Here is an 18,646-nt window from a genome sequence, read left to right as displayed (position 1 = left end):
CTCTTCCCCCATGTAAATGGAAATGAGATGTTATAAAGGCACTAGGAATTTCACAATAAACTCAATCAAAGCTGTTTCAAGATTCAAATATGTTCATTATGACCAAACCATAAGTCCCAGCCCTGGTTGAAACTGTTATCAAGTGAGAGTAGAATCTAGTCAAAAGAATCCCTTGCTCCATATGACATGAGCAAATCAATAGGTTTGTTGGAAAATGCTGACATTTACATTAAAAACAAACGTGTTTTTCACAACCTAACCATAAGTATCAGCCCTGGCTTAAACTGTTAATGTAGTCAAAACAATCCCTTGCTCCATTTGACATGAGCAAATCAAAAGGTTTGTGGTACATGATGTCATTTACATGAAATACCTTGCATGGTGGACTTGGCTTCAAAACAACTTCAAATGCATGCAAATGATCAACAAAACATAAGATTTCAAGAGCTGACCTAACCAAAAAAACATTTTCCTCTTTCAGAACAATAGCCTTCATTTTGTAAAATACTGGCACTTCAATGGCTACTTCACCACATATGGCCAAATCAAGACGATATTCTGTACCATGGTGCTTAACCCATTTAACTGACAAAACATTTGTGTGCACTGAGACATTCAACTTGGTAGCAATCTCATGGCTTTCATTCAGGTCATTGAGCCTTGACATCTTTCCTGGACCTATAGCTAGTCTACCCTGGCTGATAGCTAGTCTACCCTGGCTGAACGTTTCCCAATTATATGCCATGTCATTTTGTTGTTTCTTGGCTAAGGTCATAGTGAAATTCTTAAAACTCTTCAGTTGCTTTTTAAAGAAATTATGTTTTGCCTCGTAGCGCATACAACGAGGATAATGTATCATGAAGTGGTGTTTCGGTAACCATCAGCATTCGTGTCAGCTCCCTCATCCCTCAGCTCCCTCATCAACTGCAGATTCTGCCTTGCTTAGGTTTTTGCTTAGAAGGATGATCTTTTGCTTGAATGTAGTTGGCCACCTCTCCAAAAACTTGACTGATGTTCCCTCTCCAAACAGCAGCACAAAATCATGTTCAATCTGAAACAAATAAGACAAAAACATTCCACTTTAACCTCCAAAACAGAGTTTGAGTAAATCCCCAGCCTACACATTCATTGAACTACTATTACTGGTCAACCTGAACTGGCATCTGGACATTAAACTCACATCAAACCCTTCACATCAAGAAAGCGTGGAAATTCGGTTAGGATGGTGGAGCATTTACTCGGGTCGTAGGTCATCTTCCTGTACTCAAAGGTCAATTTCATCTTCTGTTTGACTGTTTCTTCATCAGAAGAATGCTTCATAAGATAAATGGCCTCTCTGCACTGGTCTTCCCTCAGGGTAGCCAAAGTGGATGGACTGGACTCCCTCTAAGCAGTTGGCCCTCCAGAGTATAGTTGAGTGGGCCGTTTCTCTGATGAAGCCAAATTCCTCTGAATGGTTTTGATTCTATACGAGAGGTACCCTTCTCCACTATTAGGGTCGTAGTAATGTTCCTTAAGAAAATTAACATGGTTACTAATCTTGAAAGAAAAAACAAATAATCAAGTCCCATTTGCTCACATAGACGAATTAAAAGCAGATGCCCTTTATCAGTTGTAATGTATACTTACATATCCATTTGTCGTGTAGGAATCCTTCAGGTATAGGAACAAGGAGATGATGCCTTGTACAAATGTTTCTCTCACGCGGTGGTGATGTCCTGACAAGAATATAATGTTATGTTTAGGCGGCAATCAGAATCTCCACAAGCAGCATTGGTCCCCAATGCTAGTCAGCTTAATATTAGGAGTGATTTTTTGAATCAGTATCATGCCCATCGAGTTTGATACAAGAAAAATATTCTACCAATAGCAGTGGATGGTCAGCAGTAGCCTAACCAATTATGTGACTGAGACACTAATACAGTAGTCATTTTTGACATTCAGCAGATATGGGAGCAAGTAATGCTCAACAATTTTCATTATGAATCCTTCCTTTAAACTTACCCATGAGTCGCCGTCATCGCCGAAACAAGAATGTTGATCATCTTTAGTCTGGTGCAGTCAGTCAGGCTTTTAGTTTTGGAGTATCCCTTGATGACAACCTCTCCACCAGGCTTTTTCTTCAGTATGCTCTCTATTAGTTGTAAAAAAAAAATAGCAATGAAAAATCCATTTGATGCCACTTGATTTGAAGAATGAATTACAAACGTACATGTTTTGCTTCGTCATCATATCTTTGACGCTTTCGTGAGGGGCTTCCATCCTCGCTCAATATGATCGTATCAACTGACTCATGGTCTGAACCACCCATCACAGTACTGCCAGAGACATCTTAAATACACAAAGATGTCAATACAGGCATGTCAAATGTATGGTTATATTGAAAGTGATGCCACAAGTAACCAAGACTTGAAAACCAGCACATACCTTTAGCATCATTGGTCAGCGTGAGCATGAAAACACCAAGGTCTGGCCGTGTCACCACCTCCTCATAATATAATATATAATATAATCAACTTCAGTTCCAGACCCATCACACAGCTTTGCCTCTGAAACTAGTAAATGGGATCTCAAATTTCAGGAAAACTGTGACAAACATTAAAACAACCTACAAATAGAACTGCAATCGTAATGGTAAGAGTAATCAGATTGACTGGTATGAAAACAATACATTTATTTCCAATCACAAATTAAAAGTATACCTCCAATCAAAAGATTTTCAAGTGTCAGGTCAATGATCTTCACATATTTTCGTTCACCATTGAATTTCACCCTGATCAGCATGACGAGGTCTGAAAGCAGTTAATGGTAGAAGATAAGGCCAACATGGATGAAAAAGCATTACATTTGTATTTCAATCATGACACATTATATAAGGATGACTACAAACATTTTCACCAACACTCCTGCAATGCTAATTTCAAAGTATATTATGAAAATATTGGATCATGACCACAACTTGTCTGATATTACTTGAAGCAGATCCCAAACTACAGCAGACTATTCAACTCAAATCCACTGTCCCGAAATATTGACAGCCTAATTAGTCCAGTAAAATACACTGAGAATTCCAGCTTGTTGTGTTGTCATGTTCTAGGAGCAGTCTTAAAAGCCCGCCAAAATCAACTGGTGATAAAGCGAGAAGGTCCACGACAATCTTCTCTCTTCAGGATGTTTATTGTATTTAAGCAATAATACCCAAGGGGATGTGGTATATGGCCAATATACCACGGCTACGGGCTGTTCTTATGCACGACGCATCTCTGAGTGCCTGGATACAGACCTTAGCAAGGATATATTGACCTTAAACCACAAACCCCCAAGGTGTCTTATTGCTATTATAAACTGGTTACCAACGTAATTAGAGCAATAAAAATACATGTTTTGTCAAATCAGTCAGCCAATCAGCATTCCCTGGAGCGGCAGGGTAGCCTAGTGGTTAGAGTGTTGGATTAGTAACCGGAAGGTTGCAAATTCAAACCCATGAGCTGACAAGATACAAATCTGTCGTTCTGCCCCTGAACAGGCAGTTAACCCACTCTTCCTAGGCCGTCATTGAAAATAAGAATTTGTTCTTAACTGACTTGCCTGGTTAAATAAGGGTCAAATACATTTTAAAAAATTAATTGTGCACGTATTTACATGGTTCTGCGCTTCCTTCGGGTGATCGAAATCTGGGGCAGACCCCAATTATTCGATTAGTTGGCTGTTGGTCGACCGAGATTGTTTTATTTGCAGTGCCACTAGAGATTCTGGGTTCGAGTCCAGGCTCTGTCGCAGCTGGCCGCGACCGGGAGACCCATGGGGCGGCACACAATTGGCCCAGCGTCGTCCGGGTTAGGGGAGGGTTTGGCAGGCAGGGATGTCCTTGTCCCATCGCGCACTAGCGACTCCTGTTGCGGGCCATGCGCAGTGCACGCTGACACGGTCGCCACTGTGCGTGTTTCCTCCGACACATTGGTACGGCTGGCTTCCGGGTTAAGTAGCCCTTGTGTCAAGTAGCAGCGCTGCTTGGTTGGGTTGTGTTTCGGAGGACGCATGGCTCTCGACCTTAAATATGAGTAGGTGTGTCCAAACTTTTGACTGGTACTGTATATTTGCGCCCATCTCAGTAAACTAATCCATTGCGGAGGCGTAAACTAGAATGTGGTCGGAGGCTCCATATGAAGGGTGTGAAGCCTCCAGAAACGTGTAGAGGACAAATCTAGCTCTGTACCACATCGCCATGTGCCTCCCAAATTTTGTAACAATGCAGAGTAGGGTTGCCAGGTCAAGCTAAAAACAAAATGTAACAATGACCATTCAAAACCCGCCCAAAAGGCCTGAAAACTAGCCCAATTAGTTTTTGTCTCAGCAAGAGAAGAGTTGCCGTATATATCCAATAAAGACTTTTTCCATAACGTTATCGAGCCAATTAAGAAGGAATATCATAGTAACGACGTTAGAAGCTAAATTCGAGTTTCCTCAAAATAATAATTATTGCAAGCTATTACATGGCGCCCTTATTAAACTCGCCAGAGCATTCAATTGGTGTCGATTTAACTTGTTTAAGCAATAAGGCTACAACAACAATAAACTGAACTTATAGGCTATTTATTAAATGACTTTGCCAGCTCCAGGTAGGCTACGCAAGTGGCACAAATTGATTTGCTATGACTCCAGTGATATCATTTCAACATATTTATTGTATCAAATGGTAGCCTACATATACATTAATAGGCTACTTGATCGCCAACAGAGGCAAATGTAAAATATTCCACATTTAGCCTAATGCCAGTGTCATTGAGGACTTAAAAAGAAAAAAAATAACCACGCGAGGGAGTTCCATAATTTCCATTTAAAATGTCCACTCGAAAGCCCTAGGACGCGAGAAATGAGCATGCATAAAGAACTTCGCTTGATACCGTTTTCTTTAAGCGGTCAACATTATAATGCAGTTTAAACCCCCATGGGGGGATTTATGTAATGTTCTCTGGTGGTGCGCCCAAAGTCGATTTCCACTGTTTTGTCTACATTATTTATTGATGTTTTATTTTATCTTAATTTAACTAGGCAAGTCAGTTAAGAACAAATTCTTATTGTCAATGACGGCCTAGGAACAGTGGGTTAACTGTGCCATTAAACCCCTACAACTCATCCAGAACGCCGCAGCCCGTCTGGTGTTCAACCTTCCCAAGTTCTCTCACGTCACCCCGCTCCTCCGCTCCCTCCACTGGCTTCCAGTTGAAGCTCGCATCCGCTACAAGACCATGGTGCTTGCCTACGGAGCTGTGAGGGGAACGGCACCTCAGTACCTCCAGGCTCTGATCAGGCCCTACACCCAAACAAGGGCACTGCGTTCATCCACCTCTGGCCTGCTCGCCTCCCTACCACTGAGGAAGTACAGTTCCCGCTCAGCCCAGTCAAAACTGTTCGCTGCTCTGGCCCCCCAATGGTGGAACAAACTCCCTCACGACGCCAGGACAGCGGAGTCAATCACCACCTTCCGGAGACACCTGAAACCCCACCTCTTTAAGGAATACCTAGGATAGGATAAAGTAATCCCTCTCACCCCCCCTCCCCCTGAAAAGATTTAGATGCACTACTGTTCCACTGGAGGTCATAAGGTGAATGCACCAATTTGTAAGTCGCTCTGGATAAGAGCGTCTGCTAAATGACTTAAATGTAAATGTTAAATGTTCAGGGGCAGGACGACAGATTTTGTACCTTGTCAGCTCCGTTACCTTTCGGTTACTAGTCCAACGCTCTAACCACTAGGCTACGCTGCCGCCCCAACTGTGCATCAGTTCTAGAGTATTAATATGTTTAATATAAATGTTTTAGGAAATAGGTGTCTCCATAATGACAATGTAAATAGCCTACCTACAAATGGTAAAAAGTAGCCAACGTGCGTGCTTGCTGCTCTCCTTCTTCTCGATCACGTGACTCAGCCAATAACTGTAGAACACACACACACACACACACACACACACACACACACACACACACACACACACACACACACACACACCTACCTTCCGGCCCTCCCTCCTACTCCACACCCTCAATTCAATTTAAGGGGCTTTATTGCCATGGGAAACATATGTTTACATTGCCAAAGTAAGTGAAATAGGTAATAAACAAAAGTGAAATAAACAATGAAACATTTACAGTAAACATTACAGTTCCAAAATAATAAATACATTTCAAATCTTATATTATGTCTATATACAGTGTTGTAATGATGTGCAGATAGTAGTATGAAAGGGGAAAAGTACAAAAGGGAAGATAAATCAAGATAAATATAGGTTATATTTACAATGGTGTTTGTTCTTCACTGGTTGCCCTTTTCCTTTGGCAACAGGTCACAAATCTTTCTGCTGTGATTGTACACTGTGGTATTTCACACAATAGATATGCAAATTTATCAAAATTGGATTTGTTTTCAAATTCTTTCTGGGTCTGTAATCTGAGGGAAATATGTGTCTCTAATAAGGTCATACATTTGGCTGTATGACCCCCCCCCCATCACTTTATTTTTACACCGCTGCTACACACGGTTTATTATCTATGCATAGTCACTTTACACATTACCTTGACTAACCTGTACCCCGGCACATTGACTCGGTACTGGTACCCCCTGTATACAGCTGTATATATCGATATTGTTATGTACATTTATTGTGTTACCTTTTGATTGATTGGATTTTTTTAAACTTTCGTTTATTTAATAAATATTTTATTAACTCTATTTCTTGAACTGTATTGTTGGTTAAGGGCTTGTAAGTAAGCATTTCATGGTAAGGTCTACATATTGTATTCGGCACATGTAACAAATACAATTTGATTTGATTTGTCTTCGGTGGCCTTTCTCAGTAGTCAAAGATTTCCTTCATTTTGGATTAGTCACAGTGGTCAGGTATTCTGCCACTGTGTACTCTCTGTTCAGGGCCAAATAGCTCCGTTTTTTTGTAAATTCTTTCCAATGTCTCACGTAATTATCTTTTTGTTTTCTCATGATTTGGTTGGGTCAAATTGGGTTGCTGTCCTGGGGCTCTGTGGGGTCTTTTTGTGTTTGTGGACAGAGCCCAGGACCAGCTTGCTTAGGGGGCTCCTCTCCAGGTTTGGGAATTGCTTCCAAACCTGGATTTTGATAATTAGCGGCCCTAATTCTTCTCTTGCATGCATTATTTTGTGTTTTACGTGAAATGTATAAATATATTTAAGAGAAATGCCTTGGCGGCCGCGGTGCAACTTTGAAATAGTCCAAAAACCCGCGACCAATACATTTTAACCCGCGACATTGTTTTCAAAGTTGTCCAATGACAGGAAAATCACGAACATGGCAACACTGCTGCGCTGCGTGAGCTTACCCGGAAGTGTATGTCAGCAAACGTGTAATGTTTATAATTTTCTAACGTGGTTTGTCGATGAGGTAACACACAACTCAACATCTTCATTTACCGTTTTTGATTACTAATAATGCACCTTGTCATTTAAGCTACAGTTTCCCAACACGTTTACCGCTGTTTAATTCCAATTTCTAGTCATAGAAACTAGCTAACTAACGTTATGGACTGGGGATTGGCGCTCGAGGAGGACATGGCGCGGTAAGACCGGTGACTGTTATTTTGGGAGCTTGTGTTTGTTATGTGGAGTGGGTGATTACCCGCTGTTATATTAGCTGAGTACGCCTACCTAACGAATTATTTACCCTAGCAAAAACAATTCTGTCCCCCCCCAGCGAAACCTCCGCCACGGGAAACCCTGAGCAGCAATACAACCCCTGGTCCAACCAGTCCAACCCATGGTCAGATCCAGGCTGCACCTCGGGATCTATAGGGGAGCTGGAAAAGCTGGCCTCAGGGGATGGACATCATGGCACTCACTCGAAGAAGCAAGGCGTCCAGGTAGAATGAGTTTGTATAGGACAGCAGTAATTTCCCAGACAATTGTGGGCATGTGACAGAAAGTCATCTTATGTGTTGTCTCTTGCAGACGGATGCGTGGACAGCAGACAAAGATGTTAACACAGATCAGGATTGGGAGTCACTGATGGTAATGTGTTCACTCTGGGGGCATGACTGGGGTATGGTGAATCAGTGTAGTAACTCACACACAATATATATATATATCTGTTCATGTGCATGACACAAGTTAACCTCTTTAATTCTTATTCTGTGGTTACATCTTCCCCTCTTTCTCCAACATTTCCTCCTCCCCTTCCTATTTCTTTCACTCTCTCTTTCTCTCTCTAGCGGTCAGTGGATGAGTACAGCACTCACCTGGCCCTGCAATATGAGGAACTGATGAAGCAGCAGCAGGAGGAGGAGGCTGATCATGGCAACCTCGTAGACAGCCTGGTTCAGAAAAAAGATGAGGGGATCCACCAGCAGCAGGTCTGTGTTCAAACACATCTCTGTGCTGTAGGCTACGTATAGGCCTACTTGTCTTTTCATCAGCTTGAGATGTTGTACATCTTTGCTTTAATTAACTGCTAGTGACAATATTTTCAGATGCTGATGGACAAAATCGAGTCTCTGCGTGTGAAGCTTCAGCTGAACTGCTGCAAGACCACCCGCAAGAACTTTGCAGTCAAGAAGCAAGACCTCAGCGCGGAGAAAATCAAAATGGAGGAGGAGAGGAACAGGTAGAGATATTGAGAAGAAGGTGGAAAAGGAGAAATTGGGGAAAAACCCTTTGAGGTGTAGGACAGACGGTAGGCTAGGTGGTGGGCACCAACAGAACTGTGACAAGATATCCTGTCAGTCAGCCATGTTCCTCTGTCTGTCCCTCTACCAGACTGTCTCAGGAGCTGAAGGAGACCACCAGGAAGCTGGCTTTGCTGAGAGGAGCAGAACCTGGAAAAGTAAGACTACTGAGCCACACTCCTACACTTCACCTAACCATAGACAACGTATCATATACATTATCATGCTACACAACACATCTTGTCCACAATATAATGCTATACAACACACCTACTGTGCTCATCTATAGGCTTATGTGGGAGCGGGAGCTCGCAGACTTGAACACTGAGATGGAGCGGCTACAGAAAGAGTCAGAGGAGGCCACCCAGACAGCTCTACGGGATGAGGTCAGTCTCTGTCCATATTTATCATCTCTACATCAGTCAACCATCACAACCCTATGACACTGAATGTTCACTCTGATTCACCTATCCACATGTCGCCATGGATTTGAAGACAATCGGGGATTAACCCTGATTTGTATTCTGATTTATGTTCAACAGATTGCAGCTCTGGAAATGCAGAGAGATGTGACCATGTCTGAGGTGGACGACTGGCTGAAAGAGGCTGACCAATACATCAACACACTTAGGTACTATACTGAGCATGACCCTATGACTGAAGCTGGATGTAGCCTACATATTGTAGCTTCTCCCATAAAGGCTGTGCTTCAGTGATTTGTGTTTCCTCTGTCTGTAGATTTGACCCCTCTCAGCAGCACATGCAACAAAGACTGGAGTGGGAGAACAATGTGGCTGTTGTTCACAGCAGTTTGGTGGGACTGCAGGTGAGGGACAAGAGGGATGGTAGAACACTGCTTCTCACTGGATAAATGTAGGCTTTAAGAACATGACTAGTGGGGATTTTATTATTGTCTCTCTCTCACTCAGAATCAGTTCAAGGAGCACCTTCACCTGCTGCAAAAGGGCCAACCGATGGAAAGCCTCCCTGGAGTCACATTACCACACTTACCCCAAGTACCCACGGTCTGTGTGTGATACATGTGTGTAGTTGATTCTGACGAAGACAGTCGATGCCAGTGATGAATGTGGATACAGTATCTGTTGTTAATGGAACCATTCCTCTGCAGGTGGACTTGGTGATGAGTACGATGATGTACGCTCCACCCCTCCCCCCTTTTCAAAATTTCCAGATGGGCCCTCCTAACGCCGTGGGGATGCCCTTCCAACCCCAGCAGCAGCACCCAGCTGCCTTCATAGCCCCAGCCAGATTAACTCCCCCACCTGTCCCCTCCTCTACTCACCCTACCTCCGCTCTACCGCTCCACCCAGCCACCCCACCTGTTTCCCTGCCCACCACAGTGGCCTCCGCCCAGCCCCTGCCTTTCAGTAACCCTCCTGCTGCTGGCAAACTGGACAACCTGCTGAAGAGACTGGGGGACACATTTCCACAGTGCAACAGGTGAGCTGTCTGTCACTTACTCTGAATTTACTAGTCAGTAAAAGATCTTGCAGACTACAATCAATAAATATTGATTCTAGTCTCATTCTTTCCATTTACCTTCGTCTCTTTCTACTCTCCGTCCCTCTCTCTCTCTCCAGAACTCAACTCATGTCAGTGCTGCAGCAGATTAAGAATTCCCGTGGCACCATGGCTGGCATGTCTATGGACGAGGTCACACAGCAGGTGGCACAGAGACTGGCACAGAGTGAGAAACCGGTAAAACAATCACACAAACTCACACTGAGACACATACACACTAAGTGTGCACACACACCAACACAGTCTAAACCTTAATCTAACCTTTATCCTCCACAGGCTCCAGGGCCCATAAGGCCTCTTTCTGCTGCCAGGGGCATTCCTGGTCTTCCAGGCCCAATCCATCGTCCTCCAGGCCCAATCCAGAGGCCTCCTGGCCCCATCCAGAGACCCACAAATCCCCCTCAGAGACCTGCAGTAACTCAAGTCTTCCAGACAAGGCCCCCACAGGTACAAACCACTACCAACCCGCAGAAGGCACAATTGAGAATTTTAGGCTTGGGTGACTATGTACATAATTAATGTATTTCTGAGGTGCTGCTTCTCTCTCTCTCTCCAGCCTGTGGCTCCCAGTAATCGTAAGCTGTGCTTGATGTGCCAGAACCACGTGGAAGTAGACAGCCAGCACCCCATGAGCTGCGCCCACACTGTTCATAAGGATGTAAGTCCTACACTGAATTAAAAACGTATAGATTACTGAAAACTGTATGGCTCAGTTGGTAGAGAATAGCGTTTACAACGCCAGGACTGTGAGTTAAATTCTCAGGGCCACCCATACGTAATATGTATGCACGCATGACTAAGTCGCTTTGGATAATAGCGTCTGCTAAATTGACACTATCAGATGATACTTTGCTATAACCCTAACTATGCTTAAACTAGTTAGGCACCGTTAGCTGATGTAAAGCTGATGATTTGCCTCTGTGTTTCAGTGCATCAGTGTATGGCTACAGTCCAGCAAGAACAACACCTGCCCCTTCTGCCCAGCCAAGTGAAAGGAGTAGCAAAAAAGACCGAAGGAGAAGACATGAAGGGAAAGAGGAGCTGAACACTGATAGTGTTCTGTTCAGCGTCACAGAATGGAAGAAAGAGATGGTGGAATATGATTCTCATCAACTATATACACAGAGCAGACATGGTGACGTATTACTATTCCCCTACAGTGCATTCAGAAAGTATTCAGATCCCTTGACTTTTTCAACATTTTGTTACGTTAAAATCTAAAATAGATTAAATTAAACAAGTTTCCTCATCAATTGACACACACCATAATGACAAAGTGAAAACAGGTTATTTAAGTATTCAGACCCTTTGCTATGAGACTCGAAATTGAGCTCAGGTGCATCCTGTTTCCATTGATCATCCTTAAAATGTTTCTACAACGTGATTGAAGTCCACCTGTGGTAAATTCAATTGATAGGAAATGATTTGGAAAGGCACACAACTGCCTACACAAGGTCCCACAGTTGTCAGTGCAAAAACCAAACCAGGAGGTTGAAGGAATTGTCCGTAGAGCTCTGAGACAGGATTGTGTTGAGGCACAGACCAGGGGAAGGGTACCAAAAAATTCCTAGAGCTGGCCGCCCGGGCAAGAGCACCCGATGGTCACTGTGAAAGAGCTCCAGATTTGAGAAAACCTTCCAGAAGGACAACCATCTCTGCAGCACTCTAACAATCAGGCCTTTATGGTAGAGTGGCCAGACGGAAGCCACTCCTCAGTAAAAGGCACATGACACCCCACTTGGAGTTTGACAAAAGGCACCTAAAGGACTCTCAGACCATGAGAAACAAGATTCTCTGGTCTAATGAAACCAAGACTGAACTCTTTGGCCTGAATGCCAAGCGTCATATCTGGAGGAAACCTGGCAACATCCCTACGGGGAAGCATGGCAGAGACTAGTCAGGATCGAGGGAAAGATGAACGGTGCAAAGGAGAGAGATCCTTGATGAAAACCTGCTCCTGAGCGCTCAGGACCTCAGACTGGGGCAAAGGTTCACCTTCCAACAGGACAACGACCCTAAGCACACAGCCAAGACAACGCAGGAGTGACTACGGGACAAGTCTCTGAATGTCCTTGAGGGGCCCAGCCAGAGGCCAGACTTGAACCCAATTGAACATCTCTGGAGATACCTGAAAATAGCTGTGCAGTGACACTCTCCATCCAACCTGACAGAGCTTGAAAGAAGAAATGGGAGAAACTCTCAAAACACAGGTGTGCCAAGCTTGTAGCTTTATACCAAGAAGACTTGAGGCTGTAATCGCTGCCAAAGGTGCTTCAACAAAGTACTGAGTAAAGGGTCTGAATACATATGTAGATGTGATATATCAGTTTATTTTAATATTTTTGTGCAAAAATAATCCATTTGCTTATGCTTTGTCATTGTGGGGTAGTGTGTAGATTGATGAGGAGAAAACAATAATTTTATCAATTTTAGAATAAGGTTGTAACGTAACAAAATGTTGAAGAAGTCAAGGGGTCTGACCTTTCCGAATGCACTGTATGTGACACAATAAACAGAAGTCTTTCATATTATGCATCCCTATATTGATACAGCTGACTAAATACTTTAATACCTTTTTAAAGGCTGACCAAAAGCACATCAGTTGTTAACTGCAATGATAATCTGGCACCATAACTTATTTTTAGTTTTCACATTACTGTTGTGTGTTAACCCATAGGGATATCATGTTTGTTATGTATGCCTTTTTATTTATTGTAAAATATACTTCTTATACCCTTTGACATAATTATAACAACTTTGACATGTTATTTTGTAAGTATGTTATTTCTCATTTCCATGCATTTGGTATGTTCATTTCTAATTTTCATGATTCTATGTTGAACATTTTATAATTTGTATGGCAAAAAAAATACACTAGTGTTATGTTAAGTGCCTTATTAAAAGTCACACTGAAGTATGACTCATTGAACTTAACTGCCCAATTTGAATGAGCAGAATGTTGAAATACTTAGTTGAAGTTGGAAGTTTACATACACCTTAGCCAAATACATTTAAACACAGTTTTTCACAATTCCTGACATTTAATCCTAGTAAAAATTCCCTGTCTTAGGTCAGTTAGGATCACCACTTTATTTTAAGAATGTGAAATGTCAGAATAATAGTAGAGTGATTTATTTCAGCTTTTTTTTCTTTCATCACATTCCCAGTGGGTCAGAAGTTTACACTCAATTAGTATTTGGTAGCATTGCCTTTAAATTGTTGAACTTGGGTCAAACGTTTCGGGTAGCCTTCCACAAGCTTCCCACAATGAGTTAGGTGAATTTTGGCCCATTTCTCCTGACAGAGCTGGTGTAACTGAGTCAGGTCTGTAGGCCTCCTTGCTTGCACACACTTTTTCAGTTCTGCCCACACATTTTCTTTAGAACTTAGGTCAGGGCTTTGTGATGGCCACTCCAATACCTTGACTTTGTTGTCCTTAAGCTGTTTTGCCACAACTTTGGAAGTAGGCTTGGGGTCATTGTTCATTTGGAAGACCCATTTGCCACCAAGCTTCAACTTCCTGACTGATGTCTTGAGATGTTGCTTTAATATATCCACATAATTTTCCTCCCTCATGATGCCATTTATTTTGTGATGTGCACCAGTCCCTCCTGCAGCAAAGCACCCCCACAACATGATGCTGCCACCCCCGTGCTTCACGGTTGGGATTGTGTCCTTCGTCTGCAAGCATCCCGCTTTTTCCTCCAAACATAACAATGGTCATTATGGCCAAACAGTTGTATTTTTGTTTCATCAGACCAGAGGACATTTCTCCAAAAAGTATGATCCATGTCCCCATGTGCAGTTAGTTGCAAACCGTAGTCTGGCTTTTTTTATGGCGGTTTTGGAGCAGTGGCTTCTTCTTTGCTGAGCGGCCTTTCAGGTTATGTCGATATAGGACTCGTTTTTACTGTGGATATAAATACCTTTGTAGCATCTTCACAAGGTCCTTTGCTGTTGTTCTGGGATTGATTTGCACTTTTCGCACCAAAGTACGTTCGTCTCTAGGAGACAGAACGCATCTCCTTCCTGAGCAGTATGACGGCTGCGTGGTCCCATGGTGTTTATGCTTGCATACTATTGTTTGTACAGATGAACATGGTACCTTCAGGCGTTTGGAAATTGCTCACAAGGATGAACCAGACTTGTGGAGGTCTACAAATTGTTTTCTGAGTTATTGGCTGATGTCAATTAGTCTACCAGAAGCTTCTAAAGCCATGACATCATTTTCTGGAATTTCCCAAGCTGTTTAAAGGCACAGTCAATTTAGTGTATGTAAACTTCTGACCCACTGGAATTGTGATACAGTGAATTATAAGTCAAATCTGTCTGTAAACAATTGTTGGAAAAATTACTTGTGTCATGCACAAAGTAGATGTCCTAACTGACTTGCCAAAACTATAGTTTGTTAACAAGAAATTTGTGGAGTGGTTGAAAAACAAGTTTTAATGACTCCAACCTAAGTGTATGTAAACTTCTGACTTAAACTGTATAGAGAAGTGAGATGGCATTAACTATTTGGACTGTTGTATTAACCTGACAATAAACATGTTTAATTACCATCTGTGATAAACGATCAAAGAAAACCATCACCGCAGTATTTTGGAGACCTTGTGCATTTTACTGACAGGATGTCATCTCTGGAGTAGAGAGCAAGATGTTAGGAACTCAGCAAAAAAAGAAACATCCTCTCACTGTCAACTGCATTTATTGTGAGCAAACTTAACAAATGTAAATATTTGTATGAACATAAGATTCAACAACTGAGACATAAACTGAACAAGTTCCACAGACGTGACAAACAGAAATGGAATAATGTGTCCTTCCACCGAGGCACCTGCAAGTTTCCGGACATTTCTGGGGGGAATGGCCCTAGCCCTCACCCTCCGATCCAACAGGTCCCAGACGTGCTCAATGGGATTGAGATCCGGGCTCTTCGCTGGCCATGGCTGAACACTGACATACATGTCTTGCAGGGAATCACGCACAGAACGAGCAGTATGGCTGGTGGCATTGTCATTCTGGAGGGTCATGACAGGATGAGCCTGCAGGAAGAGTACCACATGAGGGAGGAGGATGTCTTCCCTGTAACGCACAGCGTTGAGATTGCCTGCAATGACAACAAGCTCAGTCCGATGATGCTGTGACACACCGCCCCAGACCATGACGGACCCCCCCACCTCCAAATCGATCTCACTCCAGAGTACAGGCCTCAGTGTAACGCTCATTCCTTCTACGATAAGACCATAACCCCCAGTGAGACAAAACCGTGACTCGTCAGTGAAGAGCACTTTTTGCCAGTCCTGCCTGGTCCAGCGACGGTGGGTTTGTGCCCATAGGCAATGTTGTTGCCAGTAATGTCTGGTGAGGACCTGCCTTACAACAGGCCTACAAGCCCTCAGTCCAGCCTCTCTCAGCCTATTGTGGACAGTCTGAGCACTGATGGAGGAATTGTGCGTTCCTGGTGTAACTCGGGCAGTTGTTGTTGCCATCCTGTACCTGTCCCGTAGGTGTGATGTTCGGATGTACCGATCCTGTGCAGGTGTTGTTACACGTGGTCTGCCACTGCGAGGACGATCAACTGTCCATCCTGTCTCCCTGTAGTACTGTCTTAGGCGTCTCACAGTACGGACATTGCAATTTATTGCCCTGGCCACATCTGCAGTCCTCATGCCTCCTTACAGCATGCTTAAGCCACGTTCACACAGATGAGCAAGGACCCTGGGCATCTTTCTTTTGGTGTTTTTCAGAGTCAGTAGAAAGGCCTCTTCAGTGTCCTAAGTTTTCATAACTGTGACCTTAATTGCCTACCGTCTGTAAGCTGTTAGTGTCTTAACGACCGTTCCACAGGTGCATGTTCATTAGTTGTTTATGGTTCATTGAACAAGCATGGGAAACACTGTTTAAACCCTTTACAATGGAGATCTGTGAAGTTATTTGGATTTTTACTAATTATCTTTGAAAGACAGGGTCCTATGAGGTGTAATCATTACTCCAAACATTTGCAAAGCTAGCATTTCTATTGGACAGGTTCAGCAAACAGGGAAGGACCAACCTGAATCTGTCCAATAGAAATGCTACTTTTCATTTGGAGTAATTACACCCCAGGTACACCAAGTTTCTTTCACCAAGCAATAGCAAGCATGAAACTGAGACAGGCCATGTTCATGTGGATGGAATCACACAGTGAAGGTGGCCACTACATGGAGACATTCACCAGTTAGTGTATCTGTGCATGTCTCAGCCGTTCTTGTTGTAATGTGCTGTTGCGAGGAGGCTGCCAGTTAGTGTGTTACATAGTTGAGGAGAGGTGGAGTCCTAACTGACCAGGGTCACAGGTTATTATGCCTTTATGGCCGTGAAGACGGTATCTTAGAAGTCCATGACCCTGCTCTTTAGGACCTCTAAGTAGGGCTCCACCTTGCTTTGGAGGTCAGGAGGTCAGGGGTGTATGTGGACACCTCCTTCACTTCACAGATTGACTTCACAAGCTGCTCCTTGTACTCATCAGCGTAGGGGCGTCAGCTCCTCCAGTCACTCGGTCAGCTTGGTGCGGACAACCTCAACTATGGGGATCAGCTTGGACTTGGTCTCCTCAACCTTGGCGCGCATCTCATCAACCAGGGTCTGCAGCTTGGCCCTCAAGGTGTCCATATCCTCGCGGCGCTTGGAGACGTACTCCTGGAAGACGGGCTCCAGCTTCTTGCGGTACTCCTTAACGTGCTTCTGGAGGACCTGCTGCAGCTTGTTACGCTTGGGCTCTAGCTGGGTGTGGAGGTCCTCGACATCAGCCATCACCATCTGATGCACCTGCTTGGAGGTATCAAGGAACTGGGTGCTGAAGGCATCGCCGTAGGGGGCCAGGGTCTGGGAAGCAGTCTGGGCATACTCATGCAGCTTGTCGAAGCTCTTGGACAGCTTCATCCTGGGGGTACAGAGAAGTGGAGGGTAAAATGAGGGAGAGACCAGAGCAATCCATTGCTATTATGGAAAGGATGAGGGTTTGTAGGGAAGAGGACATGAAGACAGAATAATCTGATAGAAGTTAACTATGAGTGGAGATATTTTTGTCTCTTACTTGTACTCAGCTAGCTATAGAGTTGAGGCCTCTACACAAAACAATGTACTATTTCATATAACAGAGCTAATACTGACCTACTGCCAACATGAGAGTCAGTGCAAGAGCGACAAACTTTATGGTGAGGGACTGAGAGAGGAGATGAGATAAAAAGGGAGAGGGGGATGGGTCAGATAAAAATATTGAGAAGCAAGCAACTTAACATTCAATGTTTCACACAACCAAACACATTTGAATCTAACACCAAACATTCATCCTCAAACTTTAGAGTACAAAATGCCACTGTTAGACACATTAATAACCTTTAAATTACTTTTGATGAATATGATCCATATTTCAAATGGCAAACATTTAATTCTTACATTTCTTTCCAATAAATAATATCTGCTGTCTTTCAGCAACTTTACGCCTGGTCATTCAATTCCTCCATTTTCCAATGTTGGCTATATCCTATGCTTTCTTTATAAGCCCCATACCTCCCTTCGAGAGTTTCAGTGAGGCTAGATGTCTGTTAGCTGGGGTGGTGCTGCTCTTTAAGTGAGGCCGATGCACAGCACCAGGAAGCTTTTATAGGTCTCTGAGCAGGTGTGTGCGTGCTGTCTCAGATATGGACCTCCACCCCTTACAACTCAACTGGAGGAGCAAGTTCAAGGGTCAGAAACAAAGAGATTTTTTTTTAACGAAGTACAGTTAGATGAGCAAACAGACAAATATACCTACATGTACAGTACCAGTCAAAAGTTTGGACACCTACACACCTACTTAAAAATATTTAAATTTGCAAACATTTCTAAAAAGCGGTATTCACTTTGTCATTATGAGATATTGTGTGTAGTAGACTGATGAGGTAAAAAACATTGAATCAATTTTAGAATAAGGCTGTAATGTAACAAAATGTGGAACAAATCAAGAGGTCTGACTACTTTCTGAATGCTCTGTATATGCCATTGTAGACTGCCATTTAATACAATAAAGATGTTGAAATGACGATATCACTGGAGTTATTGTAAATCAATTTGTGCCACTTGTGTAGCTTACCTGGAGCTGGCAAACCAATTTAATAAATAGCCTATAAGTTTATTGTTGTAGTAGCCTTGTGTTATTATGCAATTATTAACGGCCATGTTTAGTAAATTCAATTGGAAATTCTCAAAGCTCTATTGCAATTGCCGATCAGTTGTTAGAATGCATTTGATTGATGATAACAGTAGTCAGATTAGGCTACAGGTAAAACAAATTCAAAAAATCTACAATGGTTGTTGTTGACTAGCATATTCAGTTAATATACAGTACCAGTCAAAAGTTTAGAAACACCTATTCATTCAAGGGTTTTTCT

At 43.1% G+C, this 18,646-nt stretch overlaps 1 protein-coding gene, 1 long non-coding RNA gene and 1 pseudogene across 2 annotated transcripts; 1 reads left to right on the top strand and 2 right to left on the bottom strand.

The window, feature by feature from the left end:
- Positions 1-74: 74 nt before the first annotated feature.
- On the bottom strand, positions 75-4,250 carry LOC115104699 (uncharacterized). Its single transcript, XR_003859797.2, has 8 exons — positions 3,643-4,250; positions 2,703-2,792; positions 2,428-2,555; positions 2,213-2,331; positions 2,005-2,134; positions 1,630-1,718; positions 1,181-1,512; positions 75-1,051 (listed from the first exon to the last, which is right to left on the bottom strand). It is a non-coding gene; the product is annotated as an uncharacterized LOC115104699 (long non-coding RNA).
- Positions 4,251-7,327: 3,077 nt separating this feature from the next.
- Positions 7,328-14,794, top strand: LOC115104698 (RING finger protein 214-like). Its single transcript, XM_029626049.2, is given in 17 exon segments — positions 7,328-7,414; positions 7,527-7,589; positions 7,724-7,889; positions 7,978-8,037; positions 8,238-8,378; positions 8,496-8,629; positions 8,782-8,826; positions 8,828-8,848; positions 8,980-9,076; positions 9,233-9,321; positions 9,429-9,516; positions 9,620-9,715; positions 9,820-10,151; positions 10,292-10,409; positions 10,509-10,679; positions 10,789-10,890; positions 11,162-14,794. Coding segments are annotated over 16 exon segments (1,761 nt in total). The 5' UTR covers positions 7,328-7,414; positions 7,527-7,551; the 3' UTR covers positions 11,225-14,794.
- An 89-nt stretch (positions 14,795-14,883) lies between these two features.
- On the bottom strand, positions 14,884-18,646 carry LOC115104697 (apolipoprotein A-I-like; annotated as a pseudogene).

This window comes from Oncorhynchus nerka, linkage group LG22 (assembly GCF_034236695.1).
Source record: "Oncorhynchus nerka isolate Pitt River linkage group LG22, Oner_Uvic_2.0, whole genome shotgun sequence".
NCBI classification, from domain to species: Eukaryota; Metazoa; Chordata; class Actinopteri; order Salmoniformes; family Salmonidae; genus Oncorhynchus; species Oncorhynchus nerka.
The sequence above is the reverse complement of the archived record's forward strand: the minus strand, read 5'-3'. Positions and strand labels throughout refer to the sequence as shown.